Source organism: Protopterus annectens, chromosome 10.part0, assembly GCF_019279795.1.
Source record: "Protopterus annectens isolate FY-2018-M chromosome 10.part0, PAN1.0, whole genome shotgun sequence".
NCBI lineage: Eukaryota > Metazoa > Chordata > Ceratodontiformes > Protopteridae > Protopterus > Protopterus annectens.
The window spans coordinates 570,270,693-570,297,929 of record NC_056744.1 but is presented as its reverse complement, the minus strand read 5'-3'; the positions used below and the strand labels follow the sequence as shown (position 1 = coordinate 570,297,929).

At 41.5% G+C, this 27,237-nt stretch overlaps 2 protein-coding genes across 5 annotated transcripts in view; one reads left to right on the top strand and one right to left on the bottom strand.

The window, feature by feature from the left end:
- SZT2 (SZT2 subunit of KICSTOR complex) overlaps positions 1-21,074 on the bottom strand; it is a 3,556,133-nt gene extending 3,535,059 nt beyond the window's left edge. For both annotated transcript variants that reach the window (XM_044085412.1, XM_044085413.1), the window contains exon 1: positions 20,994-21,074. In XM_044085412.1, coding sequence (XP_043941347.1) covers positions 20,994-21,014 — 21 coding nt within the window. In that variant the 5' untranslated portion in view covers positions 21,015-21,074. The remainder of the gene's footprint in view (positions 1-20,993) is intronic.
- A 149-nt stretch (positions 21,075-21,223) lies between these two features.
- Positions 21,224-27,237, top strand: part of MED8 (mediator complex subunit 8) — a 264,897-nt gene continuing 258,883 nt past the window's right edge. Inside the window, exon 1 of one of the 3 annotated variants that reach the window (XM_044085415.1) lies at positions 21,224-21,337. Coding sequence is in view for 1 of the 3 variants with exons in the window: in XM_044085414.1 (XP_043941349.1) it covers positions 21,583-21,588 (6 nt within the window). In the remaining 2 variants the exon portion in view is untranslated. The other 2 variants (XM_044085416.1, XM_044085414.1) reach the window with 2 other exon arrangements.

Here is a 27,237-nt window from a genome sequence, read left to right as displayed (position 1 = left end):
TACTCAAATCAAGGGGTGACGTAAGCCAAACAAAATCGGGCTAGGCTTGTAATTGCCCCAGGGCAGATAGCCTAGTATGAACCTATGAACCTATAAAATGGTAGATGTCCTTGCCTTCACCGTTGCAGTATTCCTTACGAATCGGGATTCCCTGCCGTGAAGCCCTCTGTCCAGCCAATTTACAAAAGTCTAACGTTGCTTTAAGGTACGTTGAACATCACCTACGCACTCCTTGTGTAAAGTAGGGCATAAAGGTGACATGACGTTCAGGCGTACCATCCTCAGAACAGATTGCCATAGGAGGAACAGCAGTCCAAGGAAAACCAAGAAGAATCTGCACAGCCAGGAAGGGAAAAAGACCAGGGGGGTTGGAAGGAGGGATTGAATACTGCAGCGGTGAAGGCAAGGACATCTACCATTATGGTAAGATTTTACACAACTGTACTATGTCCTTACTTTCACCGCTGCACTATTCCTTATGAATGGGGGAGTGCAAAAGCTCAAGAATAAACCTGGGAGGAGGACGCAGCAGAGCTCTCCAAGAAGCCATGTAGAATGGCAGCAGCAAAACCAGCTCTAGCTCTGGAGATACCATCCAACTGATAATGTTTGGTAAAAGTATGCACAGAAGTCCAGGTAGCAGCTTCAAGAACAGAATTAGTGTCTAAGCCCATGAAAAAGCACCAAAAGAAGCCACAGCTCTAGTGGAATGAACCTTTATAGAATAAGGAAGGCTCTCACCATGAAAAGTTTAACAAAAGGAAATAGCCTTTAAAATCCAAGTGGAAATAGTTTGCTTGTAAACAGCCAAACCTAAAGACCTAGGATGAAAGGAAACAAATAACTGATCAGATAGCTTTATTTTTATCCAAATAAAGTCTGAGCTGTTTATGCACATCTAAGATTAGCACCCTCTCACTGTCAGATTGCGGAGAGGGGAAAAAAAGTAGGCAAATTAATAGACTGAAGTGGCAACTCATTAACCACCTTGGGCATTAAAGAAGGATTAGTACTCAGGCCATCCTGTCCTCCTGAAATATCAAAAAAGGTGCACACCTGCTCTCTTGTCATAATAGGGATGAGGAATGGTGGCAGGTATACTTTGTGGATGACTGGAGGGGACGGGGTGGTGAAGTTTGCTACAAATCTGTCAGCTAGCAGGTTGGCTATTGCCTCTAGAGTATGGGTTGTGCCATCCACAACCAGTTCAGCGTATAGCTGGGTATTCTCTTTTAGATTTTGGATGTAGCTAAAGAATGCCTTGTGATTATCCTTAGCTAAGGTGGGCTATTTTTGCTTCATAATTAGCTCTGAAGGACTTGACAAGATGTCTAATTTGTTTGTTTAAGCTAGAGAGGGATTTCTTCCTTTGCTGAGCCAGTTCCCTCTTGTTCTTGGGCATTAGTTTCTTTCTTTTATTGTACAGACTGTTTATACTAGGGGTCCAACAGGGTGGCTTGTTTTTTCAGCAAGACCCGGTTTTAATCTGATCAAGTACAGCTGATTCTGTACAACTGCTTGGTGTACACTTCTGCATAACAGTCCATGTTATCTGCATTCAAGGGGGCTTTGAAAATTCTTATACCATCACGTAGAAAGAGGTAATTTGTCTTTGAAAAATTATTAAGGGTTTTGCTAGGGTCTTATAATTACATTGAACAAGACAGATTTTTGGTCCAATCTTACCAGAGAGGACACAACATGGGGGGGGGGGTACAATGCTCTCCCATGTTAATGAGTATTATGTCCAAGACATTTGATCCTCTTGTAGGTGTGGTGACTAGCCGTTCCAGAGCATCTGCACTGAAAGTCTAAGAAACTCTGAGCCAGCATGGTTGCGGTTGTGTATGTTTCCCAGTCGATGGTAGGATAACAGTAAGCTGTTGGACAGTATGGCAAGTGAATCCAATAAGTCCAAGTATTTGGTATGCTTTTCCTGTTTCATGGCGGGGGACCTATAGCTAGCTATGGTGTGGTAGTGGGCTTTGACTATAGTTAATTGGACATGAAGGAGCTCAAGGCAGTCATACTGTTTGATCAGTCTCTAGGTGTACTTATCCTCAACGAATATGGATACACTTTTTCCTTTGGTTCTTTCATATTCATTCAGTTTGTGGTCTGAATGTATGGAAGGCATTGTAGCCATGGATGGCAGAGGTGCTTCCTGCACCTTTGAACATCATCTCGGTAACTGCATAGATTTCAGCATCTTCATAAGTAAAATCCAAAAAGAGAAGTGACCTCCACTAGAGAACGCTCTCGTTTGGTTCTTTCATATTCATTCAGTTTGTGGTCTGAATGTATGGAAGGCATTGTAGCCCTGGATGGCCGAGATGCTTCCTGCACCTTTGAACATCATCTCGGTGACTGCATAGATGTCAGCATCGTCAAAAGTAAAATCCAAAAAGAGAAGTGACCTCCGCTTAGCAAACAGCAACAATAGTAAAAGCAGAAGAGTGTTGCACCACAGGTAGTAAAATTTAACTAAAACGGACAAGCACTTTCAGCTTTATCAAGCCTTCTTCAGATCCTGGATCTGAAGAAGGCTTGAAAAAGCTAAAAGCCCTTGTCCGTTTGTTTATATCAGAAGGGTTCTTCATTTTATGTTTTCTTTATGTTATTTACTTGTTCGAACATTGTGGAACTTCAACTATAGTTTTAACTTGGCTTTTGCATTTGCAATGTCATATTCTATACATCGTGAGTTCAGCACTGTTGAAATTACGAACTGAAGTTTTCGTCTGATGCTGTATGTTTGTTATATCGGATATTCTGCATGTTTGAAGCTATAATTAAAAGTTTTAGTTCAATTTTACTACCTGTGGTGCAACGCTCTTCTGCTTTTACTACTACCATCTTCAAAAGTGAGGAGTGCTTCCAGGGATTGCAGTTTCTTGCCAAGACTCCTAGCATTAAGCAGCAGTACCTTGAATTTATCTAGAGAAGATTTTGTTATGTTGGGAGACTGGTAATTCTGACACTGCCCAAAAAAGGCATAAAAGTGTTGGCTAATGCCTTTGCCAGTATCCAAACTCCTAGAGGAGACAGGTGCAGACCATCTCTGGCAAAGTAGCATAGCCTGTCGACTATGTCTTCCCAGGCCAGGCTGACAGATACTGGATCCCTTTGGACCGACTCCAGATGCTAAGCTAACTGTTAAAATAAATTATTTTTTGTTTGTATTGTGGCATCAGTCTTGGAGAAGACAGAATGCTGCTTAAGGCTAGACTTATACCTGCCTGTGACACAATCTGAGAGCTCCTCTCTTCATACAGTTCAGTCAGGTATGTCTCAACTCATTCACCCCAACATGGACTATGAGGAAATCTTACTAGTACTTGTGGCTGACTGATTTGATAGATCCTGGCACCTGACAGGCAGCTAACTGTAACCCACTCCTTATCCAGCCTGGTGAGGGGAACATCCATGCGTCTCACAAAGGAGTCACCTATGACCAATATATTAGGTTTTGTGGTGGTGTTATGCCTTATGGGCTTATTTGTTGAGACACTGGTGTGTGTGTGCATTGTGTGTTGTGTCTGTTTTTTACATTATTATGTGTGTAAGTGGCTTCCATTTGAGAGGCCTCTGATCTTTTGTTAAGTTAGTAGTGAGTACCTCCTCATATGTGGGTTTATGTCTCATGTCCTTATTTAGTGTGGGAGTGTGTGTATATGCTGACAATCTGTTTGGCATTCGAGTTGCCCCTCCAATTTCACAGTGTAACTACCTCTCTAATGTAAAGTATTTGTTTGTTTCAGAAGTAAGTGGTTGTCAGTATACATGAGACAACTGCTACACTGCCTTGGGATGGCCATGTCTATCAGGCTGGTCACAGAGATGATGGGAAACTGCCCATCCATGACAGCAGGCTCTTACTGCATGTTTTATTAGGGAAGGAAAGGGATTGAGTTAATTTAACAGGACTGTGCTAGTAGTACCTAGGCGACTACAAGAAGGCCCTACACTTTGTGTAGGGTAAGGTTGATCAATAAGGCAGCGCTGCTCAGTGCGCAACAGAGCTGTTCCCAGAGCAGCAGAAAAGCTTGGAAGGGTTTCACTGACAGCTGTTTAGGGAAAACCAAGCTTCTAGGCTTTTGCGTCTATACAGGGCACTGCTAATTGTCCCTGCACAAAGAGCATTTCCACCCAAATGCAAGTCTTAACTACCAATCAGGAAAGCACACAATAAGCCTTCCACCAGCAATCCCCAACTCAGACAGGTTAAATCAGCACACTTCTGCCAGAAGGGTACAGAAAAACACAGAACACCTTCTTAATGAAGAACAGCTGCTTTGGAACTCAAGTGTAACAAGACCACACAAACTACCTACAACAGCCCTGCAACTGACAGATACAATGTAATACAGTGCAATTAATTACTTAAAGCAACAGCAGAAAATACATTTTTTTAAACTGGTAAAGTACAGTGACAGTATATAAAAAGTAAAAAAAATACTTAAATCCTTTTTATTTGCTTCCCAACTCAGACAGACCAAGTAAACATCTACTGCCACTAGATGAACAATCCCAGTCCTCCTAATGTAAAAGCGCAGTAAAGTAGTATCTGGAGTGAAATGCTACCACAAATAAATATACAGATACAGCAGTGTACTTTAAATAGCTTGTAAAAGTGGGATCATTCAATAAAAGTACTTCACTTTGTAGAAATGAGCCAAGAGTCACTCAATTGTACAGATTTTATAAAGGCACTGAAAATAAGATAAGCTGATTAATAAGCCCTCCATGCCAATAAAACTATGTGCAGAAATCTCAAGTGTTCCCCCAACCTAAACAGACCAGGCTACCTCACAGTGCACTAAATGAAAACTCCACTGACCTCTGGATGTAAAAACAAGTTCTTTCTAGAGTGCAAAAATACACTACTTTATCCAACAGCTAGCTAGATAACGAATTTGGAGCAAGTAGAATTAGTAGAACAGGCAATGACAGGCAAATGCACTTTTTCAATATAAGCACAAGCAAAGGGCAATTAAATAATTTTAAGATATCAACAGTAGTGTAGAAAGGAAGGAGCTTATTAAGTTGAATTTACAGTGGGGGGGGGCAGTTTAAAATAAAAAATGTAGCTCAACGAAGGGAAGGGCAAGTAGGGAAAACGAGGAGAGAATCACCAGCAGTGCTTTAGTTTATGCAAGCTTTAAATCTTTTCCGAAAAAGAAAAAGATCCAGATATTCACTGTGTATTTATGTATCACTCAAGAAACAACTTAATGAATGAAAAAAAAAAGTGAAATGTGCAGCCTAGATAATTTGTCTATAGAACAAAAACAACAGGCCAAGCAGACTTCTTAAAAACAGAAAACAAAATAGAGGAGGTAAAATAGAAACCAGCTCTATCACTCACAGACAAAAAATATACAGGTTTACTTTTCCCATCCAGCAGGGAATCAGCAGCAGTACTTTAGTTTATGCGGGCTTGAATTTTTTTTCAGTTAAGTTTATAAGTGCGGCATTTAAAATCTGTCCCTATTTTGGGGCCTTTGTCCCTGTATTATGTTAGGCTTTGTCCAGGTTTCCTGCTCTAAGAGGTTGACAGGTATGGAAACTAAAAACTCTCTAAAAGCCCTTCTTACCCTGGAGGATGTTGTTGTCTGTGTAGTGACTGAGACATGTTTTAAAATGGCAAACAGTACTCTGGCTGTGCAGAGCTATAACTCCTTCCACACGTTTAGGCCAGCTACTGCACAGGAGTGGGGGAAACAGGTGGAGGTGTTTTAATCTTCACCCGGAAGGGACTTACACCAAGGCTGGTAAAGCAGCATTATGCACAACAGCTTCTTCACATCCAAACAACCATCAGAAAGGTCCCGTACCATCTATTAGGCTATACAGCTCCCTCTAAGACACAAGAAAGTCACAACACCTATCTACAGGTATTAGAACCACTCAGTATTAAAACAAATACCATTTTCCTAGGTGATCTAAACTTTTCAACTACAGACTGGTAAACCTGTACCACCACTAGTAGACAAGCACAGAGATTCCTGGACTTTGTCCATATAAACACCCTGGAAGAATTAGAACACCCACAAGGGGGAATAACATCCTGGATCTTGTCCTTACTAATATGGGTGCCTCTTGTACCATCCCTTGTATATCTTCGTCACCTGTTAGGTCTGACCATAAAGAAGTCTCTTTCAAAATAAAAATGAAACCAGAGATCCCTTTCCCCAAGATACCTTTAAAAACTTCTTCAAGTTAAACTACTTACTCCTATGTGATACATCAAGAAGTTTCAAATTCCCACCAGAGTTAACTCCACTGAATATGCAAAAACGAACACTGCCACACAGATTGCAGCTGTACCGTGTAGGAAAAAGTCCTGGGCAAGCCCCAGAAATGAACCCACATGGTGGAGCCATAATATAAACCTGCTTTACAATAAAAGGAAGAGAATTTTGACAAAAGTAAGAACACCAAAGTCCCAGAGTGGGAGAGACCTCATCACTGAAACAAGCAATTCAGCATGTTAATATTCAGTATGTTAATAGCTGCATAGAGGCACCTGTACCCACCAGGACGTAGCGCAAAACTAACTCAAAAAAAAAAAACAAAAAAAAAAAAAACCCACCTTGGTGGTACCACAAAATCATTAGGCTGTATAATAGAAGGAAGAAAATCATGGCAAAAATTAGGAGGTGCAGCACCCAGCACGATAAAAGCACTCTCATCAAACTGGACAAATGTCTACCAAAGCCAAATTTGAGGTAAATTTGGCCTCCTAGACCAAGGACAACTACAAGGTATTTTATTTAGCTATGTCTGCAACCTCAAAGACAATACACAGTTGGGTGCAGAGCTCATTGTAAATGGAGCCACCTATATTGAGCCAGAAGATACAGCAAACCTACTGGATGACAAATTCAGCTCCAACTTTAACCCCCTCTCTTCCCCTTAACCTTCCCTCAGGAAATACCATCAAATATAACTCCACCTGCTGTCACTACGGAACAGGTCCTTAATGCTCTCTTTAACTCCAAATATACTGCAGCAATGAGCCCGGAAAATATCCCAGGATGCCTTCTAAATAGCATAAAACATGACCTATTAGGCCCTCTGGAATCACTATTTAACTGCAGCCTCCAAACAGGCTTTGTGCCTCATGAATAAAGAACAGCAACAAAGGTTTGCAAACTACAGACCCATAAGTCTCATTCCGTCATATGCAAAGCCATGGAAAGAATTAACATGGAAATTATCAATGATGAAATATGAAACCTCCAGACACTGGACCCAACTCAATCTGGTTTCGTCTAGGTCAGGTCATGCCTACTCAACCTGGTGGACTTCTTTGAGAAGGTCACCAAAGCAATGGGTTGGGGAAAATGGTTCACACTGCCTACCTTGATCTGGCCAAGGCATTTTCACAATACCCTAGTCAGGTATTGTTGACAAACTTAAGAGGTTAGGTACAAACCCTTATGTCACCAGTGGATAGTGAACTGGCTCACAGACAGGATCCAGGAAGTTAGAATTGAGGATGCTACCTCTACAAAAAGAGGATAGTCACAAGTGGAGTCCCTCAGGATCAGTCCTGGACCACTTCTTTTTGCTATTTACTTCTCTTAATTCAAGGTCAATGTCAAAGACCTCTGTCTGACTAAATTTGCACATGACTGCAAATTAGGAGCTGTCACTGCATCCCACACATTCACAAATGTTCTCCAGGAAGAACGGACAGACAAAAAAAATGGTGTTACAGCCATGGACTAAAGCTAAATGCGAAGAAATACATAAGGGTGTCCTTTGGGAAGTTATCCACCACATTGACAATACACCTGTAAAAGTTGACTCAGTAGTCTGGGACTTGGGGATACACATAGACTGTAATCTAGTCTTTGACCATCACATGTCTACAGTAGTGAGGAAATAATTCTATGTTGTGTAACTTATAAACAAAGGTATGGCATCTAGGTCCAAGGAAGTCATTGTTCCACTGCATTCAGCATTCATCAGACTTCTCATTGATTACAGTGCCCCCTTTGGTATGTACCTAACCAGTCATATCCAACAACTGGAACATCCACAGAAGTTCCTCACTAAAAGAATACAGGACATATGCAACATGTCATATTCAGTCTGCCTCAAGGCCCTATCCCTGCATTCTCTCTCCTACAGGCTGATGAGGGGAAATCTATGTCTGGCATATAAGACCCCACTCTAATGGACTTCCTGCATATCCGCAAAACAAACAAATAGCACCAGAATTACCCATTCTAAAGACTTAAACCCTGCCTGTGATATAAATAGGACCTGCTGGAGAGACAGGTATGAATCCCAGAGACTACCCAATCTCTGGAACAGGCTCCCCATCCATGTGAAGCTGAGTTCCTCCTTAACCTAATTCAAGTGCAACTTGGGACAACTGGATGGGGAACAGGAAATTCATCCCTGGTTTGGCACCTATGTCTCTAATGGACATAGGCAACATGTAAATGGTTCATCTCCCAAGCCTCTGCATACACTTATCAAGGGTACCACAACTTGTCAGAGATTTGGGATGCATGGCGACGCTCAAAAAAGGTCCTTATAGTCACTAGCCTAATAAACACATATGAACTTAAGCAGCTTAATAAAATCCACCAAAGCCAAGTTTGAGGCTAAAATAGCTACCTAAGCCAAAGACAATCACAAAACCTTTTACAGTTATGTTCACAATCTCAAAAGCGCAATGCAGCAATGTGTCAAACTGACTGAGAACAATGTTACTACACTGACGCTGAAGATATAGTGAACCTACTGGCTGAGAAATTTTGCTCTAACTTTACACCTCTCTCCCCTCCATCTGTCCCTCAAGATATACCTAAAACTGGCTCTTCTTCAGTAATCACAAAAGACCAAAGTCCTAAAAGTGCTATCAAAAGCTAAAAACACTGCATCAATGGGTCCTGACAATATCCCTGTATGTATCTTAAATAGCACGAAGCACAATTAAGTCAGACCCTTAACAACACTGCTCAAGTTCAGCCTCCATACAGGTTTTGTACCAAGCAAATGGAAAACATCAACAGTCATTCACCTGTTTGCAGATGACACAAAGCTAGGAACAGTTATTGAATCCCCAAATTACTTGGTCATTCTGCAGGAAGGTTTCTCCTACATAAATAATGGTGCCAAAATCATGAACTGAAACTAAAAGGCCAAAAAATGCATTATTGTACCCTTTGGAAAGTCAACATACGTAACTACCACACTGACAATACAGTCCTAAGAACTGACCCAAATGTTCTGGATTTGGGAACTTAAATGTTGGCAGTGACCTAATATTCGACCAACACATGACAACTGTTAATAGAAAATCCTTCTATATTGAACAGCTTATAAACAAAGCTTGTGTCTAGGTCTAGGGATGTCATTGTCCCCTTTTATCCAACCCTCATTAGGCCAGTCACTCAGTATAATGCCTCCTTTGGCATGTATCTGTCCAGACACATGCAACAATTAGAATGTCCAGAGATACCTTACTCAAAAAGATGCAAGGCCTATGTCCTTCATGGACAGATTCAAAATCCTGTCGCTATACTCAGTATCCTAAAGATTGCTAAGAGGTGATCTGTGTCTGGCATACAAGGCACCCTCTGCGATCCAATACTGTTTGGTTTACTGCACATAAGCAAGTCAAATGGCATCAGAAATACTCAGTCTAGGAATCTATACCTCTTCTGCAATACCAACAGAATGGTTTGGAGGGACAGTTACATGTCACACAGGATACCACTGCTCTGAAACAGACTTTCCATCCACATAAAACTGGGTTCTTCCATGTGCATAGTCAACCACGACTTGGATCTACATATGAGAAACTGAAACTTTAGCACATGACCGCCCCTGTACTACTTATGGATAGAAGCAGCTCCTAAATGCTTTATCCCATGCACGGGTCTCCTCAAATTATCTATGGTAATATTGACCAAGGGATGGGTAAGGATGGGTAAGGCCAATCTTAAACCAAATGGCATAGGTTAAGTTGAGCATCAAAATGAAAAATGGCTAGGCTTTAAATGGTCCCAAAGGGAAGCTAGCCTAGCACTTAACTATGAACTAGTCCTTGTCCTGTCTCCCCATGAGAGTGTACCTGCTGCCTAGAGTTTGTGAGAGAAACCGAACCGACCCTGCACTACTAATGAAATAGCTACTGTGGGGTAGCTCCTACAGACAATCAAGGTCACTGCCAAAGGAATGTTAACGGTCACCAAGTAAATCAGAAACTTATAAGCTACACCTCCACTAGACCCACTAAAAAGGGAGGCAGATGTGGAGGTTTACCTTGTAGAATTCAAGCAGATTGTCACTCAGGAAAGAGAGCAGGATGGGACCAACAGACTTGGCTTGAGTCAGTATAATTCCGGCGAGATCCCCTCCAGAATTTTATGCATGTGAAATGGGTAGACTACAAGGACTATGAAAAAGGAAAGAAATGTTTTCTTGCATAAGATAAAGACCCTGATATCTGTTGTGACTCTAAGTTCCATCAGTGGACTTTTTCAAAAAGTAGAACTATATAGTCTCAGTTATGTGAACTAAAACACAGTATCTTTATGGTTACACACAGAAAGTCACAACACTAAGGAAACAATGAATGAGACACTGGTAACTGATAGATTTCAACATGCATATGCATGACCAACTGTAATTAAAAAGTTGGTTCATCAATTAGACTCGGAAAATTTTGAAAGTTTTGTTACTCTAATGAAAGAATTTTGTGTAATTAAAACATATACAAAGGGGAGTCACTGAAGAGGATGGAGAAGTCACATGTTAAAATAAAAGGAGCAACTACACATGTATTGTACCATAAATGTGGGGAAAGTGAACAAATAACTAAACACTATGATGCTGATGCCAACACTGACATGAAAGTTAAACATGCTGAGAAACGTGTGAACAACATGCAGTCTGTGCAACAAAAACTTATATAAAGGGGAGTCATTCAGCATGATGGAGAACTCACATGCTAAAACAAAAGGGACAATATAAATGCGTTGTACTTTACATGTGTATAAAAGGGGCCACATTGCTAAATAATGTAATACTGATACTAATAATCGATCTCAATTTTAAACATGATGAGAAACATGTGAACAATGTACAACCTATGGAATGTGATAAGACCACTGCTAGACTAGACGAAACTGCATTGTTACTGTGCAACTGCCAAATGAATTGCATGTACAGTGCTAGTAATTAGGAGGGAACAACAAGGGCTATTGGATACTGACAGCAAGGTTACCCTTGTAAAAAGGGCAGAGGGCAATATGTTATTTTAAGCAGAAAATGCTGACAAAAAGGTTTTAGGCAATGTCCCAAAGACAAACCTTCCAACATAAAATATATGTGTGTCAAAAAGCAAATTAAAGGTCATGCTGCTTAATGCTAGGAGCTTTAACCTGAAGATGCCGATGTCTGTGCTGTCACAGAAACTTGGTTCAGGGCTGCAGAAAGCACCTCCTGCCTTACCAGGCTATACCTCATTCCACACATTCCGACCTCAAAATTAGGTCAGGAAGACTAAGGCTGGTGGAGTGTCTGTCTTCATTAAGGGTAGGCACACCTCCAGATTGGTTTGCCAGCATGACGCACTGGAGCTACTCCAGGTGCAACTGATAGTTGGCAAGACACCCATCCAAGTTACAGCCAGCTATAGACCCCCCTCCATGACTCAGGACACCCACTCCTCCTACCTCAGTGATGGTAAACCTTTTGTGTTTGGAATGTAAAAAGCTCCTGGCACACAATAATTCAGTGCACTTCACATGAGCAATGAATGCAAAAGCAGTGTGTTTGGTAACTCCGGTATTGGTGATCTGCGGCATGTCACCCAAAAGTCATGGCATGTTGTCACCTTTGACATGAGTGTCACAGGCTTGCCATCACTGTCCTACCTAGCCCTACTTGACTAGATCAAGTACCCCATAACACCCTGATCCTTGGTGACTTCAACTACCCCACCACAGACTGGGTGAACTATTCCTGCACTAATGCACTTGCCCAACAGTTCCTTGACTTCATCAGCTCTAGTGCACTAGACCAGCTTGTCTCATCCCCCACAAGGGGAGATAACATTCTGGAGTTTGTTCTCACCAACATGGGTGACTGCTGCACCACTCCCATAGTATGTTCTTCCCTGGTGAGATCAGATCATTGGTCTGTCTCAAAGTTTCTATTCCACCCTCCCCCCAGCCATAACCAGGCTAAAAAACTTCTCAAAAGCTGACTACAACCTCCTTAGAGAGGGTATCAGTAGCTTCACACCACCGCCCCCCTCACAGGATGCAGACAACTATGCTGAACAGTACGACAACGCAGTATGCAAGCACCTGTACAAATGCATGGACTCAGCCATACCCAACAGAATTAAAACCTGCTCCTCAAGGAAACACAAACCTGTCTGGTGGACATCCTCTATCAACAGGCTTTACAACAAAAGGATGAAACTGTTGACTTAGCCAACCTGATAGCAGATAGGTTCAGAGCAAACTTCACCCCCTGTCCCCCCAAAGCCCATTCAACACCCCCGACACTTGTCCCGCACCTCGCATCTCCATAGATCAAGTGTTAAAGGCCCTATCCAAGGCAAAGGAGACTGCTTCCATGGGACCTGACAGTATCTCAAACTGTATTCTGCACCATCTCCAGCAAGAACAAGCTTTGCCACTTAGCACCCTATTCAACCACAGCCTGACTACAGGCTTCATTCCAGCAGAGTGGAGAAATACCATTGTCATCCCTTTACACAAAGGTGGTGCCACCACTGACCTTGGAAACTATCGCCCCATTAGCCTGACAAGTCTGATCTGTAAAGCCATGGAGCATATTATTATGGATCTGATAAATAAAGACATAGGCAATCTCCAAGCACTTGACACCACCCAGTTTGCATTTCTCGAGGGAAGATCTTGCCAGTTGAACCTAGCTGACCTCTTTGAGACTGTCACCAAGGCCCTGGATGAGGGAAAGTCAGTACACACAGCTTACCTTGACTTGGCCAAGGCCTTTGACACAATCCCCCACTCGAGCATCACTGAAAAGCTAACACAACTTGGCACAAATCCCTATTTCATCAGGTAGGTGGCCAATTGGCCCAATAATAGGACCCACAAGGTCAAAATAGGTGCCTCCACCTCCACCAGCAGACCTTCCACTAGTGGTGCTCCCCAGGGATCTGTCCTGGGATCCCTACGGTTTGGCATCTACTTCTCAGAGGTCCAGGCAAAGACAAAAGGCCTATGGCTGACCAAGTTTGAGGACGACTGTAAACTGAGTGCTGTCACTGACTCCCCAAATGATGTTAACATACTGCAAGACGGTCTCACAGCAACAAATGACTGGTGTCAAAGTCATGGCCTTAAGTTAAATGCAAAAAAAAAATTGTCATACCACTCAAGCAAAAACATGGCCCCCAATGATTACCACATCAACGGCAACCCCCTAAGCATACAACCTGTGGTGAGAGATCTAGTACTCAGATTGACAACAATCTCACATTCGACCATCATGTGGTGGCAGTGGTCAGAAAAGCCTTTTAATTGGTTCATCTCATAAGTAAACGGATTGCATCCAGAAAAAAAGAAGAAGAGATTATTACCTCTCTGTACTCCTCCCTCATTAGGCCTGTAATTAAGTATAACACCCAGTTTGGTATGTACCTCTCCAAACACCTGCAGTAACTGGAAAGGCCACAGAAATATCTCACAAAGAGAATCCATGGCCTCCAACACCTGTCCTATGCGGACAGGTACAAATCACTATAATTTTACTCGGTATCGTACAGATTGCTCAGAGGTGATCTGTGTCTCGCCTACTAGGCAATTGCAGACCTTGCCCCTACTAGAGATGCTCCATATCCGCAAGTCTAACTCCTTGTGCATTACCCACTCGAAAGACCTAAATCTAATATGCGACATCAACAAAACCTGCTGGAGAGACAGGTTTGTCTCCAAGAGGCTGCTCTGTCTCTAGAATAGACTTCCCATACACGCCAGAGTACCTCGCTGACCCTCTTCAAGCACAGCCTTGATGAGTGGACGGGAAACCACAAATTTCTCCCAGGGGTTCCACCTGTGTCCCTCATTGACAGGGGCTGACTGAGGTTTCTTTTTTGGAGGATAAACTCTTGGGTAGGCTTGTAAGAGCCTCAGGGCCATTAGCCCAGTAACCTCCTATGATCTTATGGAAGTAGCATATATACACTGGAGAAAAAAACTATATCCTACTGCCCAGGGGAAATCTAAACCAAGTCTGGGAAATATTACACCCTGTAGGAAAAGTATCTTACTAACCCATGGTGTGATAACTGGGAAAGATTTCCTTATTTTAAAAAGCTCGGGAAACAGTGGGAAGATGGCAACAATTTTGATAAACTACACCCTCAATTAAGGAGGTGCACCCTTTAAGAACACGTCTCTAACACACCTTTACTTTTCCCTAAATGTGAGAAAAAATTACCCACAGTTGTGAATAATGACAAGTTGCCTTCAGCAGGGGCTCAGAAACAGTATTAGAAAACCCTAGTGGAACAGAGAAGCAGGGAGAACTAACATGTGAAACTTCTGAAGAAGATATTTCCAGGACAATCCCTCTGCACCGATACAGGCAGACTTCAGGAGAAAGAGAAATACAGACAGGAGGCAATGCATACTGCAGAACCACGGCCTGAAAAGCTAAGAAAAAAAGGAAAGCAATGAACACCAAGCTACATAAAGATTGGTTGAGAAGTCTAAAAAGAGAAGCAATGAAGGATTTTTATACTACCTTCCTTGGTTGGAAGATCAGGTCACAAATTCCTGTCCCTGTGATAATAGGGGGAAGGTGGCAGGACTCATTACCTCAAAAAACTGGAGAAGAGACCCCTCCCCCTTACAGGATGAACTTCTGGTGAGTTGTCTGAACTTTAAAAATCTTCAGTGGGAGAGTGACACTGCCAGAGAACACAACCAAGGTGGTGGTGAGGGAGAACCTATCACAATTATCCTTAGTTTCTATCCATAATTTGAAATGACATCATGACTTACTATACAGAATAAACAAGGAAAAGAAAAAAAAAACAGGAAAAAAATGTCAACTACTGATATCTAAACCCTTCAAGAATTTAGTCATGAAAGTGAAACAGTCATGTATGAGGAAGCTCCAAGGTAAAGACAAAACCAAGGCCACTATTTTAGTCAGATTTTATTGGTCAGGCATAAACAATAGTAAATATTTGTGCAAGATGCTGACAAGGATCAAGTTGAGCCTGAAGGCAGAGGCAGTCCTCCGGTGATGGGAAAAAAAAAAAAAACAATAATCTGTACTCAAAACTTATGCTACCAACCACATCATGATTTTTTAAGCATTTTACAGTTTACACTGAAGCATCCGATGTGAGCATGGGTGCCAATGTTATCTCAAAGGATAGGAAGTGAGGAGCACCTTATCTGCTGTCTACATAGGAAAATGACAAAAAACAAAGACTAAATACTTGGCCAATGAGAGACCGAAAGTGCTTGGCTATAAAGTGAGCACCCGGGTCCCTACTATTTGCTATGACAAGTGGTCACCCTTGTCACTGACCACATCCCCTGCAGTGGCTTCACCAACAAGAAGGAAGACAATGATAAGCTCTACTGACAAGCCCTGTTCCTGCAACCCTTTGAGTTCAAAGTCCAGCATCACACTAGTGTCAACCACCATGGTGTACAGACCTGCCTGAGACCCTGAAAATGGTCATTTCAAGTTGGGGGTTTGGATCAAATGCAACAGTGTGGTGGTGTTTACCAGTAGAGTTTGCAAAAGATGTTTTTACTATATCCTAAGAATCTGTCTTAAGGTAATTTATCTGTGGTTTTACAATCACTTGCCGACATCTACACGATGACTGTGAAATCACTTTTTGGGAATCATTTTGTTATTGCAGGAGTACAGTTTATGAAGGTGGGTTAAACAAATTACATAGTTAAAGCTTTACATAAAAAAATCTAAAGAAATGTGGCCAACTTCTACAATTTTGTGTTGGCCCCATGTCACAGAGAAAAATATTGCATTTTTTCATTCAGATAAACCAACTAAGCTCAAATGCCTTCTTTAAGCAGTTACCAGGACCACTATGAAGTTACTTGCTCAGAATCACAGAGCAAACAAGTGAAGACAGAAAATCACATCCAGGACAACAGAACAAATTTCAATAGCAGTTTAAATCATTGATATTCTTCTTACACTGCTTATAGCAAGGACATATTTCATATCAAATAAAATTTAATAATCAGGAATAGGTGCTTGACTAATTCACCCTTCTTTGGGTCAATCTCTTCTAACCAAATGCCTTAATCCTGCCCTTTTTTTAACATTTTTGTTAAAAACATGCAGCATACCACCTATCAGGCATATTCCTAAACTGTCAAGGCAGATGTTTATAGAACTTGCTTACACAGTTTTGGGAGGCATAAAAGAAAGCTAAGTATAATGGCCCAGACTGTTAATGTTACAGCAGCTGCTCAAAACACCCTACATAATATCTACAATTATCTTCTTGTGATAACAGAGTTCAAGATATTATCTGGATTTCTATATAGGTCCAGCCTGGTAGGTACTAATCCAAGCTATTGTTACAGTACAAATCTCCTTGTTAGTGGTAGTAGTCATAAACAAATGCCATAGATGGGGTTTGAATCCCACTACTGCCAACCAATTGTGAAGGACCAAGTTGGTACCAGAAGGAAGGTCTCTCTGGTCACACCCCTACTATCCAGCAGGTTAAAGCAAAGGAAAGTCCACACGAGTCTAGTACAATAATCAGTTCACAAAATGCAACTTGGTCCCAAAAACAATAAGTTGAACATGATCTTCTTTCCTGGATATGGGCTTCCACTAGTCACATCCAGACTATACTGCACACAGGCCCCTTACATAGCTGAGTTCTTTGCGTAGCACCCCCGGCTCCTTTTACACCAAATGCTCATTGAACCAAGATGTCTTCCAGTGCCCCCTACACATGGTAGGAGCTTTTCAACCCAATTAGTGTGTTTCACTAACACACACACACACACACACACACACACACACTAATTCCCAAAGGTGGACAGAATTATATAATTTCCTTCAACTTTCTTCCTGGTGCGGCAGTACAAACACCTTTCTGGATATAACCAGAGTTCACAAGCTACCTGCTTCTTTTGCTTTATCTAAATATTAAATTATACAAATTACTATCTTTCACTGGTAGTAGACAATCAATCTAGCCAATTGATGAAGGAAGCTACAGCTTGTTAACCTGCAGTGGTAAATAATGACAACCCTTTTGTCTAGAATAATAAATAACAATAACACACACATATAGCCACAAAAACTTCAAGTGAATAAATAAACTTTACTTAAATAAAGCAGACAGTGCAGTTACAGATAAAAGCATGCAGATATAAGTATACAAGAACACAGCAGCGGCCTTAGGTCAACTGGTGCCCTGGGCAAAAGGGCTCCACGGCGCCCCCCACCACACTACCTGGTGCCCCCATTCTGGTCTAACTACATCAAATAAATACTACAAAAGTGCCCCTGCTAGACCGGTGCCCTAGGCGGCCGCCTAGTTGGCCTATGCCTAAGGCCGGCTCAAAATACCAGAATATCAAAATAACAAGAAAATAGCAAGAAAAACAGGTCTACAGCTAACTAAATATATCAGTTGCCTCTTACTAGAGAGTTACTTGGACCTAACTACCCTAAGTTATACAAATTTGCAAAATAAATAGGCATATGCAGATTTCACAGCCGATATATGCAGGGCTGGCCTTATGCATAGGCTAAATAGGCAAACGCCTAGGGGATTGTGCTTGCCATTCTTACATGGTGCTCTTTCCCTGTTTATTTTTTTTTACATTTTTTGCTCTTAAAAATAAATAGCACTTGTCTAAAGAAGTAGAAAATGCACTTGGGAACATTGGGTGATGCAAGGACAGTGCTCAGTTTCACTTACACTGTAAAGCATGTTTTTAAATGTTGAGAGGTCACAGGAGTACAACCCTCACAGAACTAAAATGTTTGCACAAAGGAGTGCCTGAAGGATTTTTTTTTATGTTATATTTTGCATATATATATTTATACTGCTTGAAATACAATCTGGGGCATTCTGCAAAATTATGGACATATTTTGGGGAGTGACGTGGTGAGTTAGTGTCATTTTATTTTAAAATAAGGATTGGCAGTGATCAGATACTTTTTGATAATATTTTTGCTTTGTTTGGACAACTGTAATGAGAATACAGGAGTGGTGGTGAGATAAGCATTTTTTTACACCACTGATGACAGTGATCAAACCAGATATTTTTGAAAATGTTTCTGGCTTTGTGATTTGTGTGGATAGTTGAGTTAAATGTTGTTTTTTACAGGGATGCTAGCAGTGATCAACTAGATATTTTGGGCAATATTTCTCTGGCTTAGCGATTTATGTGACGCAACTTGAATTGGCATAATTTAATGTATGGTAACTTGTCTGTGCGGACGGTGGAGGTGACAAATTACAAACCAGCAGATATAGCTCTCAACAAATCATGGACAAATCTCAACAGAAATGGGAACAAATTCAAAAATAATCAGGGGCACTTTTAAAAATATTAGTACCATTAGCTTCAGACATTGACAGAATAACAAAATGCTTACTAATAAACATTTTTTGAAGTAAAAGAAGTGTCTAACTCTAATTATTGTCATTATTTACCAAGTCTAATTCAACAACTTCTTCTCCAAAATTCACCATTTTTATGAGGGATTAAGAGGGACAGAACCAAATTTGGAGTAAAAATCAGGGACGATAACTGCTGGGTGGGGGCTGGGGTTGGCTGGATGAAATTAAGTAATCCTCTTGCCATTTGCTCAGTTTAACCAATCACTTTCTGACTTAGCAGGACTAGTGTACATTTGTGAGAAGCAAGATGAGCTACTTAACTGGACAGCTGATATGCCCAGAGAAACAAGGCATAACTGCTGTGACTGTCTTCACTGGAAGGAAATGACTAGCTGCTTGCTTAATATTTTGGTTTTGCAGGACGATTGTGACTATGTGCAGCAATGTACAATATTTTTAGTGCATGGCAACTTGTTTGGAACAAAGATAGAATACAAGGTCATTTTCTTTTATCGTGATCTTACATCTGAATTATAGAGAGAAAAGGGTGCAACTTCTTGGTGGGGGTTGCCTGGATGAAAGGAGCACTGACCCTGTTAGAATACCCACACCTTCAGTACTCCTTGGGGCTCAGAAACCCCAGAAATAATCAGACAACACTATCTTCTTTATACAGAACATTACCTATGCTTATTTTAATTTTGCTTTCACACAGCAAAAGTACCTAAACCAGTTTATCCTATATGTAATACAAAAAAAAGCTTGTGTGGGACTAAGATCCAGAGATCAAAGGATCAACGTTAACCAAGAGCTTACATGCCTCTCAACATTTTCCACATCTGAAGTATGGCTTACCTGCCTTTTATGACCTGCTAGCATTCTGAAGTCCAAGTGGAATAGTTAAAATGCAATATCAGGTATTTCCCTCATTTTATCTCCTTTCACATATTTATAGAAAAAGGTCACAAGATTATACACTTTTTGCAGATGAATTGTGTTACCACTGTGAAGCAAGAGACAAAACAAAAATCACAAAAGTCATGTCTTTAAACCTGTTGTGTTTGGCCAGGTGCCGTGTCACCCCTGCTACCACAGTAGACACAACTTGCAAATTACACAACATTCACATTACTAAAGTTTCAACCTGTACGTTACCAAGAAGCAAGTGAACTACATCTGCCTGGAAGCTTAGCTGGTATATTGCTTTATTTGAATAGTTTACTACCATTCTTATGCTGCACAGTCAGTAGAGTGCCCTGGTTTGCCATCTCAGGGGGAGAGGAATCAGAGAGCAACATATGTAATTATAATAAATAGATATACCAGACTAGTTATTTTTACTCTGCCAACTGTTCTTCAATTTAGATTGTAAGTTTCAAAGGGACATACTGGAATCACTGCATTTACTCAATTCCTCGCTCTACCAAGCTTATTTTATTTCAAAAAGAACTCTATGAAACCATCTAGACAGAGAAAAACAGTTAATGCAAGTGCTTCAGTAACTATGGCTAAATTTTACCCCATCCCTTTTTTCACAATACATTTCATCTTATAAACCTCTGCACTACTTTCTCCTTTAGCATTCATAGTTCCTACTTCTTTTGACCTCATATCCTCTTATTCAAACTTCCTTCTACCTCCCTTCATTGCAGCTTTCCATTATGCTTAATTATCTGAAAATGCATCAATATCTTATTGTATGGATAGTTCGTCGATAATGTTTTACTTTTTAATATGTTTAGCCTATGAATACATTCAAACAAGGTCTACTTTGTATTTCTAATTAGTATTTCATTAACTCTTCTGCCACTTTTGGCTTGGGTCTTTGTTGATAAAAAAAAAACTGGCTGAGCTTTGGACGTTTTATCAGTTTAACTAACACACACAAATGTTTACATCAGATGGTTCTAAAAAACGCAATGCCTGCTACACCGTGATGAATATCACGGATCGAACACGTAAGTACAGCTCTGGAACAAAACAAAGTATATTTGCTGAAACAATGAAATATCCTTACACCGGATTTCTTACAACTGCAACTTAATGTCACTTTTTTCCTTCTTTTCATACACAAACAATAGCATAGTACCAGTTCTAATTAACAGTTCTACCTGTTTTTTCAGAACCAATACTTAATTAAGTCAGAACATCCAGGAGGGTGATGCTAAATTCCTAAAGTTTCCTGCCCCAATATCATATGCCTAGAAATAAAGGTCCCACTTTAAGGAACTGCTTGTACACTTCAGAAGGTCTGCTGAGTGCTCCGTCTCGCCAAATACAAGCAATTGTCCTCCTTTTTCACACGGAATCCCTCTCTTAAATATCTCAGTTCCAGGAATTTCAAAAGATTAAAAAGCGGAGTCCCTGTCCCGGTTACCTCAGCAGGAAGATCCCTCATCCCGAACAGCCGTCTTTCTTTTGCTGTTTCCAGAGCTGTCCGCTGTCACGTGCGGTTGCAGAAATCCTGCATTGCTCATGCGTTATTCCAGTTTATGATGACAGCCAGTCCCGTATACCGTGCCATTCTGTTATCAAGTTACCGGTGGTGGTGCTGTGGACGCAGTGATTAAGGACAGCACCCCTTCAAAACAATATCTACTTCTATGTACTAGTCTAATGAGGTGAAGTGTACTACTCTGCAACGCACGGAAGTATTCCTTCCAAACAGGAAGCTGTGTGCAGGCAGATGTAAACAAAAATGCATCACTCAAAAGTTTTTAGGTAGGCAGGAGTTTGAATTTTGAAGGAAGTCATACTGGATTAGCAGGTTTGAAGTGTTAACCTGTTTGTGCATACTGTATTGTTAGTGTATTAAATATTACTGCATACTTACAGTAGTTAGAAACATAGGACTAAAGTGTTCCGGAAGTATTTTTGAAGTAGACACGGAAGTAATTATGTATCGTGGGCTTTGAGGATTTACATGTTATTCTGTTTCTGGCTTTCTTTTTCAAAGTAGAACAGTAATGCAGGTAATATACGGAAAGTGTTGACTCTGTTAAGCATTTTGTACATTACTGTTTGGGTTTGTAATTCTTTATCAGATATTTGGGGCGTTCATTTTTCTCATAGCATGCAGATTCATCGGTAGATACTAGACAATCAGTCTGCAGACTATTACAAGCTTAGGCAATAACCAGCAGTCAGAATCCAGTCCTATTAGGGTTGCCACCTTTTCAAATGGCCAAAGTGGGACATTTTCAGGACAAACATCAGATTTTACAGGCCGACACATACCCACGGTCAGTACAAAGGATAGAACTTAACTTTTTTGCCTAAATAATAGCTTATTTTTATAGCATTTTAGTTGCTTATTCTGTTTCTTATAACATTTAGGTATTTTAGATACAGAAGAACTATTTTATGCAATTATTACATAAAATATAGGACATAATTATGTCCTACAATCTCAGGACATTTGCCATTTTTAATATTTTTTTGTCAGGACACAACTGCCGAAAGAGGGACTGTCCCTCGCAAAGTGGGACAGGTGGTAACCCTAAGTCCTATGCTTTATGTAAATGAGGCAAAGAACGTAGCCATTATACCAGTCCTATTGTGTAATACTTTTCGTTGATATGTTCGCTCTTGTAAAATTGTTAGGTATATTTTTGAGTTTTCAGCCTGCTTATCCTTTGGACATAAGTGCTTATTTTTCAGGGGAGACCAGAAAGGCTTGTCTGGTTGGGGGAGGGTTGCAGTTATAGGTTCATACTTGGCTATCTGCCCTGGGGCATTTATAAGCCTAGCCCGATTGTGTTTGGCTTACGCCACCCCTTGATTTGAGTATACTGTGCCCTTTTTAAAGTTTAGTTTACTGTGCCTCTGTCTAATAGTGACACGGAAGTAATCCCCGGGACAAACCTACTATCCTCCATCCACTCATCAAGATTCTTCTTGAAGAGAGTCAGTGAGGTGCTCTGCCTAACATGAATTGGAATTCTGTTCCAGAGCGAAGGGAGCCTCTGGGTTATGAATCTGTCCCTCCAGCATGTTCTATTTATTTCTGTGCTGAGGTTCAAGTCCCTCGAGCGCGTGGCTCTAAGGGATTTAGATTTACTGAGGTGGAGCATGTCCATTAATTCTGGGTTGGACATAGCTTTATATGTCCGGTATAGATCGCCTCAAAGTAGGCGGTATGCAACTGAGTAGAGCTGGAGTTTTTTTAACCGAGCAGCATATGGCATCTGTTTTGAGTCCCTTGAGCCTCCCGGTGAGGTACTTTTGGGGTCTTTCTAATTGCTGCAGGTGTCCGGTAAGGTACATCCCAAAGGGGGCATTGTATTCTATGATGGGCCTAATGAGGGATGAATAAAGGGGCACGATTACCTCTCTTGATCTAGATGTGAATCCTTTCATGATGAGGTGGGCTATGTAGAAGGTCTTTCTAACCACTTTGGCAATGTGGTTGTCAAAGGAGAGATTGCTATCAACTTGGGTCCCTAGATCCCTAATTACTTTCTCTGTACTTAATGGGTTACCACCTATGTGGTAATTTGTGGGCACATTGTTTTTGCCAAAGGGTATGACTATACACTTTTTGGCATTTAGCTTTAGACCATTGCTCTGGCACCAGTTATCCGTCTCTGCGAGACCTTTTTAAAGGATGTTTGTGTCAGCTGGAGAGTCGATTATGGCGCCCAGTTTGCAGTCATCTGCGAACTTGGTGAGCCATAGTCCTCCCACGTTGGCCTGTACCTCAGAAAAGTAAATGCCGAACAAGAGAGGTCCCAGGACAGAACCTTGTGGGATGCCACTTGTGACCGGTTTTGAGTCTGACATGGCTCCAGCAACTCTGACTCTGTGGGTTCTGTCTTTGAGCCAGTTTACGACCCATCTTGTGACATAGGGGTTTATATTTAGGCTGGATAGCTTATCTATGATGCCGGAGTGGGGTATTGTGTCAAATGCCTTTGCGAGGTCCAGATAGGCTGTGTGGACTACCTTCCCTTCATCTATGGCCGTGGTGACTGTTTCGAAGAAGTCAACCAGGTTCAAAAGGCAGGATCTGCCCTTGACGAAGCCAAATTGGGCAGGATCTAGTGTCTGTAGGTCCCCAATGTCTTTGTTTATGAGTTCCATGATGATCCTCTCCATAGCCTTGCAGACTAGGCTAGTCAGGCTTATGGGGCGATAGTTTCCAGGGTCCGTAGAGGCGCCACCTTTATGGAGTGGGACCACTGTTGCTGTACGCCATTCTTTGGGCACATATCCTGTAGTGAGGCTGAGATTGTACAGCAGTTTTACTTGAGGGATTAGTTCTTCCTGGAGTTCATGTAGGACGCAACCCGGGATGCCATCTGGTCCCATGGAAGTAGTGTTTTTTTGCTTTGGAAAGGGTGGCCTTCACCTGAGCATCAGAGAGATGTTTGGGAGGCTGCACACTGCCGGGATAGATACTTGCTCTTTTGGGGGGGAGGGGGGGAGTTTGCACTGAACCTGTCTGCCAGGATATTGGCGATGTCTGTGGGTTCAGAGTATTTTTTGTTGTTTAGAATCAACTCAGAACAAGTCTGGGAGTTGCATCCCAGGTTCCTAACATAACTGAAAAAAGCCTTATGATTGTCTTTAGTGTCCTGTGCAATTTTTCTCTCGAAGCTGGCCTTGGAGGATTTTATGAGGGATCGTAATTTTTGCTAGTACTGATCAGAGATGCCTTCCTTTTAGGGATTTTGCTCTATCATGTAGTAGCTTCCTCCTTCTGTTGTACAGTTTATTTATGGCTGGAGTCCACCAGACTGGACACCTGCCTTTGGATGATTGGGTCTTGATTTTGTTTGGGATAGCATGATCCATGCATTCCTGGTGATGTCCGTAGAATGCGTTTATATAGGATTCTGCAGTTTGGGCCGTAGTTTCCACTGGCCCTGGGGTCTTGAAGGATTCCACTTCGGTTTTGAGAAGTGTGAAGTTGGCTTTTGAGAAGTTTTTCACTGTGGTTTTCTGGGCTAGGGGTGGGGTCGGGATGTGGATATCCAGTGAAATTAATTTATGGTCTGATCTTACCAATGAGGGATATACTTCTGGTATGGAGCATAGAGTCCCCATGTTGGTAATGATCAGGTCTAGTATGTTATCCCCTCTTGTGGGAGTGGTGACTAGTTGTTCCATAGCATTTGAGTTTATAAATTCCAGGAACCTTTGGGCTAAGATGCTGGGGCTTGAGTAATGCTCCCAGTCTATGTTTGGGTAGTTGAAGTCGCCCAATATAATGGTGTTCGGAGATATCTTCATGTTCTCCAATGTTTTCAGGAAAGCGGAGTGGGATTCCTGACTTTGAGAGGGTGGTCTGTAGGATGCTATAAACTGAAAAGCAGTCTTGCCCACTATCAGTTGCACATGGATGGTCTCCGATACTTCGTGCAATGCCACTAACCTGGAGGTGTGGATATCCTTGATAAATATGGAAACTCCCCCTCCTTTTGTGGTTCGGTCTGGGTTTTGGGGCCGAAAAGCATGATATGAAGTATAACCTGGTAGTGTTGGGGTGCTCTCTGGAGCCTTGAACCAGGTTTCTGTCACTGCACAGATATCGATGTTCTCCATACTGAGGAGAGCTTCTAGTGCGTGCATCTTGAGGTTAAGACTTCTGGCGTTTAGCAGCATTACCCTTAGTTTCTTGTTCCTTGTGCTGTCTATGGAGGTGGGTTTGACTTTTGAGCCTTGCCTAAAAAAGGCACTATGGGGGTGGCAAGAGCCTTTGCCAATATCCGAAAGCCCAGGGGTGACAGGTGCAAGCCGTCCCTAGCGAAGCAACGTGGCTTGTCGAGCATGTCATCCCAGGCTGACAGACACTGGATCCCCTTTTAATGACACCAACATTTTAGCCAATTGTTAAAATCGATCATTTTGTCTTTATACTGTGGCATCATTCTAGGTGAGGGTAAGATGCTGCTCAAGGTCAGGGTCATACTGGCCTGGGCTACACGATCAGAGATCTCCTCTATGTCTCTTTTCATGTAGTCGAGGGAGGTACGTCTCAGGTCATTCACGCCAGCATGTACAATGACTGAGTCATATTTGTATTTGCTTTTGAGTGACCTGAGTGCTTGCATTATGTGGCGGATCCTAGCGCCTGACAGGCAGCTCACTGTGACCTTCTCTTTATTCAGCCTGGTGAGCGGGACGTCAGTGTGTCTGACAATAGAGTCACCTATTACAAGAGTATCAGGTGTGTTATTCAGCCTTAAGGGCTGTGACTGCCTGGCACACTGACTTTTTGTGTGCTATGTGTTGTACGTGTTTTGTTTTGGGGTAGCGTATGCTTGGATGTCTGCTTTGGAGGTCTTTGTTGCTTAGGTAGATTTTTATTTAGAGCCACCGAGCATGTTTTTGTGTTTTTATGTGTTTGGTTCGCTGTTGTGGTGGGACTATGTGATACTGGAATTGTGTTGTGTGAGGTTACCTTCTCCTCCTGACTGGTTACACCAGTTTTGAGATGAGAGAGCTCAGCCTCCAGTTTGGCTATATGGTTGCATCTCTCACATATATTTGAACCTGTTTGGAGGAGGAGAGGGTTGTCTGTGTACATGAGACAGTTGTAGCATTGCCTCAAAATTCCCAGATTCACCAGCTGGACTGGAGAGGAAACCATTGACTGACCTTTGAACATGCTAGAGTAATATAGGGAACTGAATTAAAAACGGACCAATAGGGGACAAGGTAATCGTAGAGAGTATAAGAGTAAGTAGTGCTTATGGTTTATTAGTGCTAACTTGTAAGATTACTTATTTGGACCAGTGAGGGGCCTTAGAATGAGAATATGGTGTTTAATTTGAGAGATAGAGCAGTTCTAAGGGAAAAAAGTGAAGAGCAGACTTTGTGGAGCCAGGAGTAGTTTAAACCCAATTAGGCGGCGCTGCCCGATGTTGCGCTATGCGCAAAAACGCGCAAAAGAGGGTTTTAAGAGAGGGAGATCAAGGAGTTTGGAATTGACCCAAAATGGCTAATAAAACTACAGTTTCAAGGCAGTAACCACTCCCACAGGGGCAGGCAGGCTGCTCAATGTTTATCACTGCCACTGATGAACACAGAGACTTCCCTTTAGCCCAAGCAAACAATGGCCTCCAAGAAAATTACAAACAGTTCAGAACAGCAAATCTGTAACTGAACTTTTTTAAATCTCAGAAAAGTGGGAAAAAAGCAAGATTTTTTTTGTTTTTTTGTTTTTTTTTAAGGAAAGCAGAGGTTCACAAGTATCAACAAGTGTCTGTTATTTTGTCTGGGGTCTGTGAAACAGACATTTATGGTTGTTTGTATCTGACATCAGTTTTGGATTATTTCTGATTTATTTCTAGCAGGTTTTACCTATTGGTCTCTTAATATAAAAAAATCATAGCAGAGAATCTAGAATAGGAGCACTTTTTTTTTCCCTTTCTGAATAGGTCTTTGTATGTTTGGCCCCATGTAGTTAGCATTAAGGTGTCTGTATATAGGTTTAGCTTTATAGGTAGTTGTGTGTCATACAGTCCAGAAGACCACTTAGGAGTTTAGTTCATTTGTTCTAGAGCATTGCCTGGTTAATGTTCTTAAATTTTTCTGATTATCATTTTATGTAGCTAAGTACCATTGGGGCTGTAGCAGGTGACTTAAAAGAATTGTAATACATTAACTGTGGCATT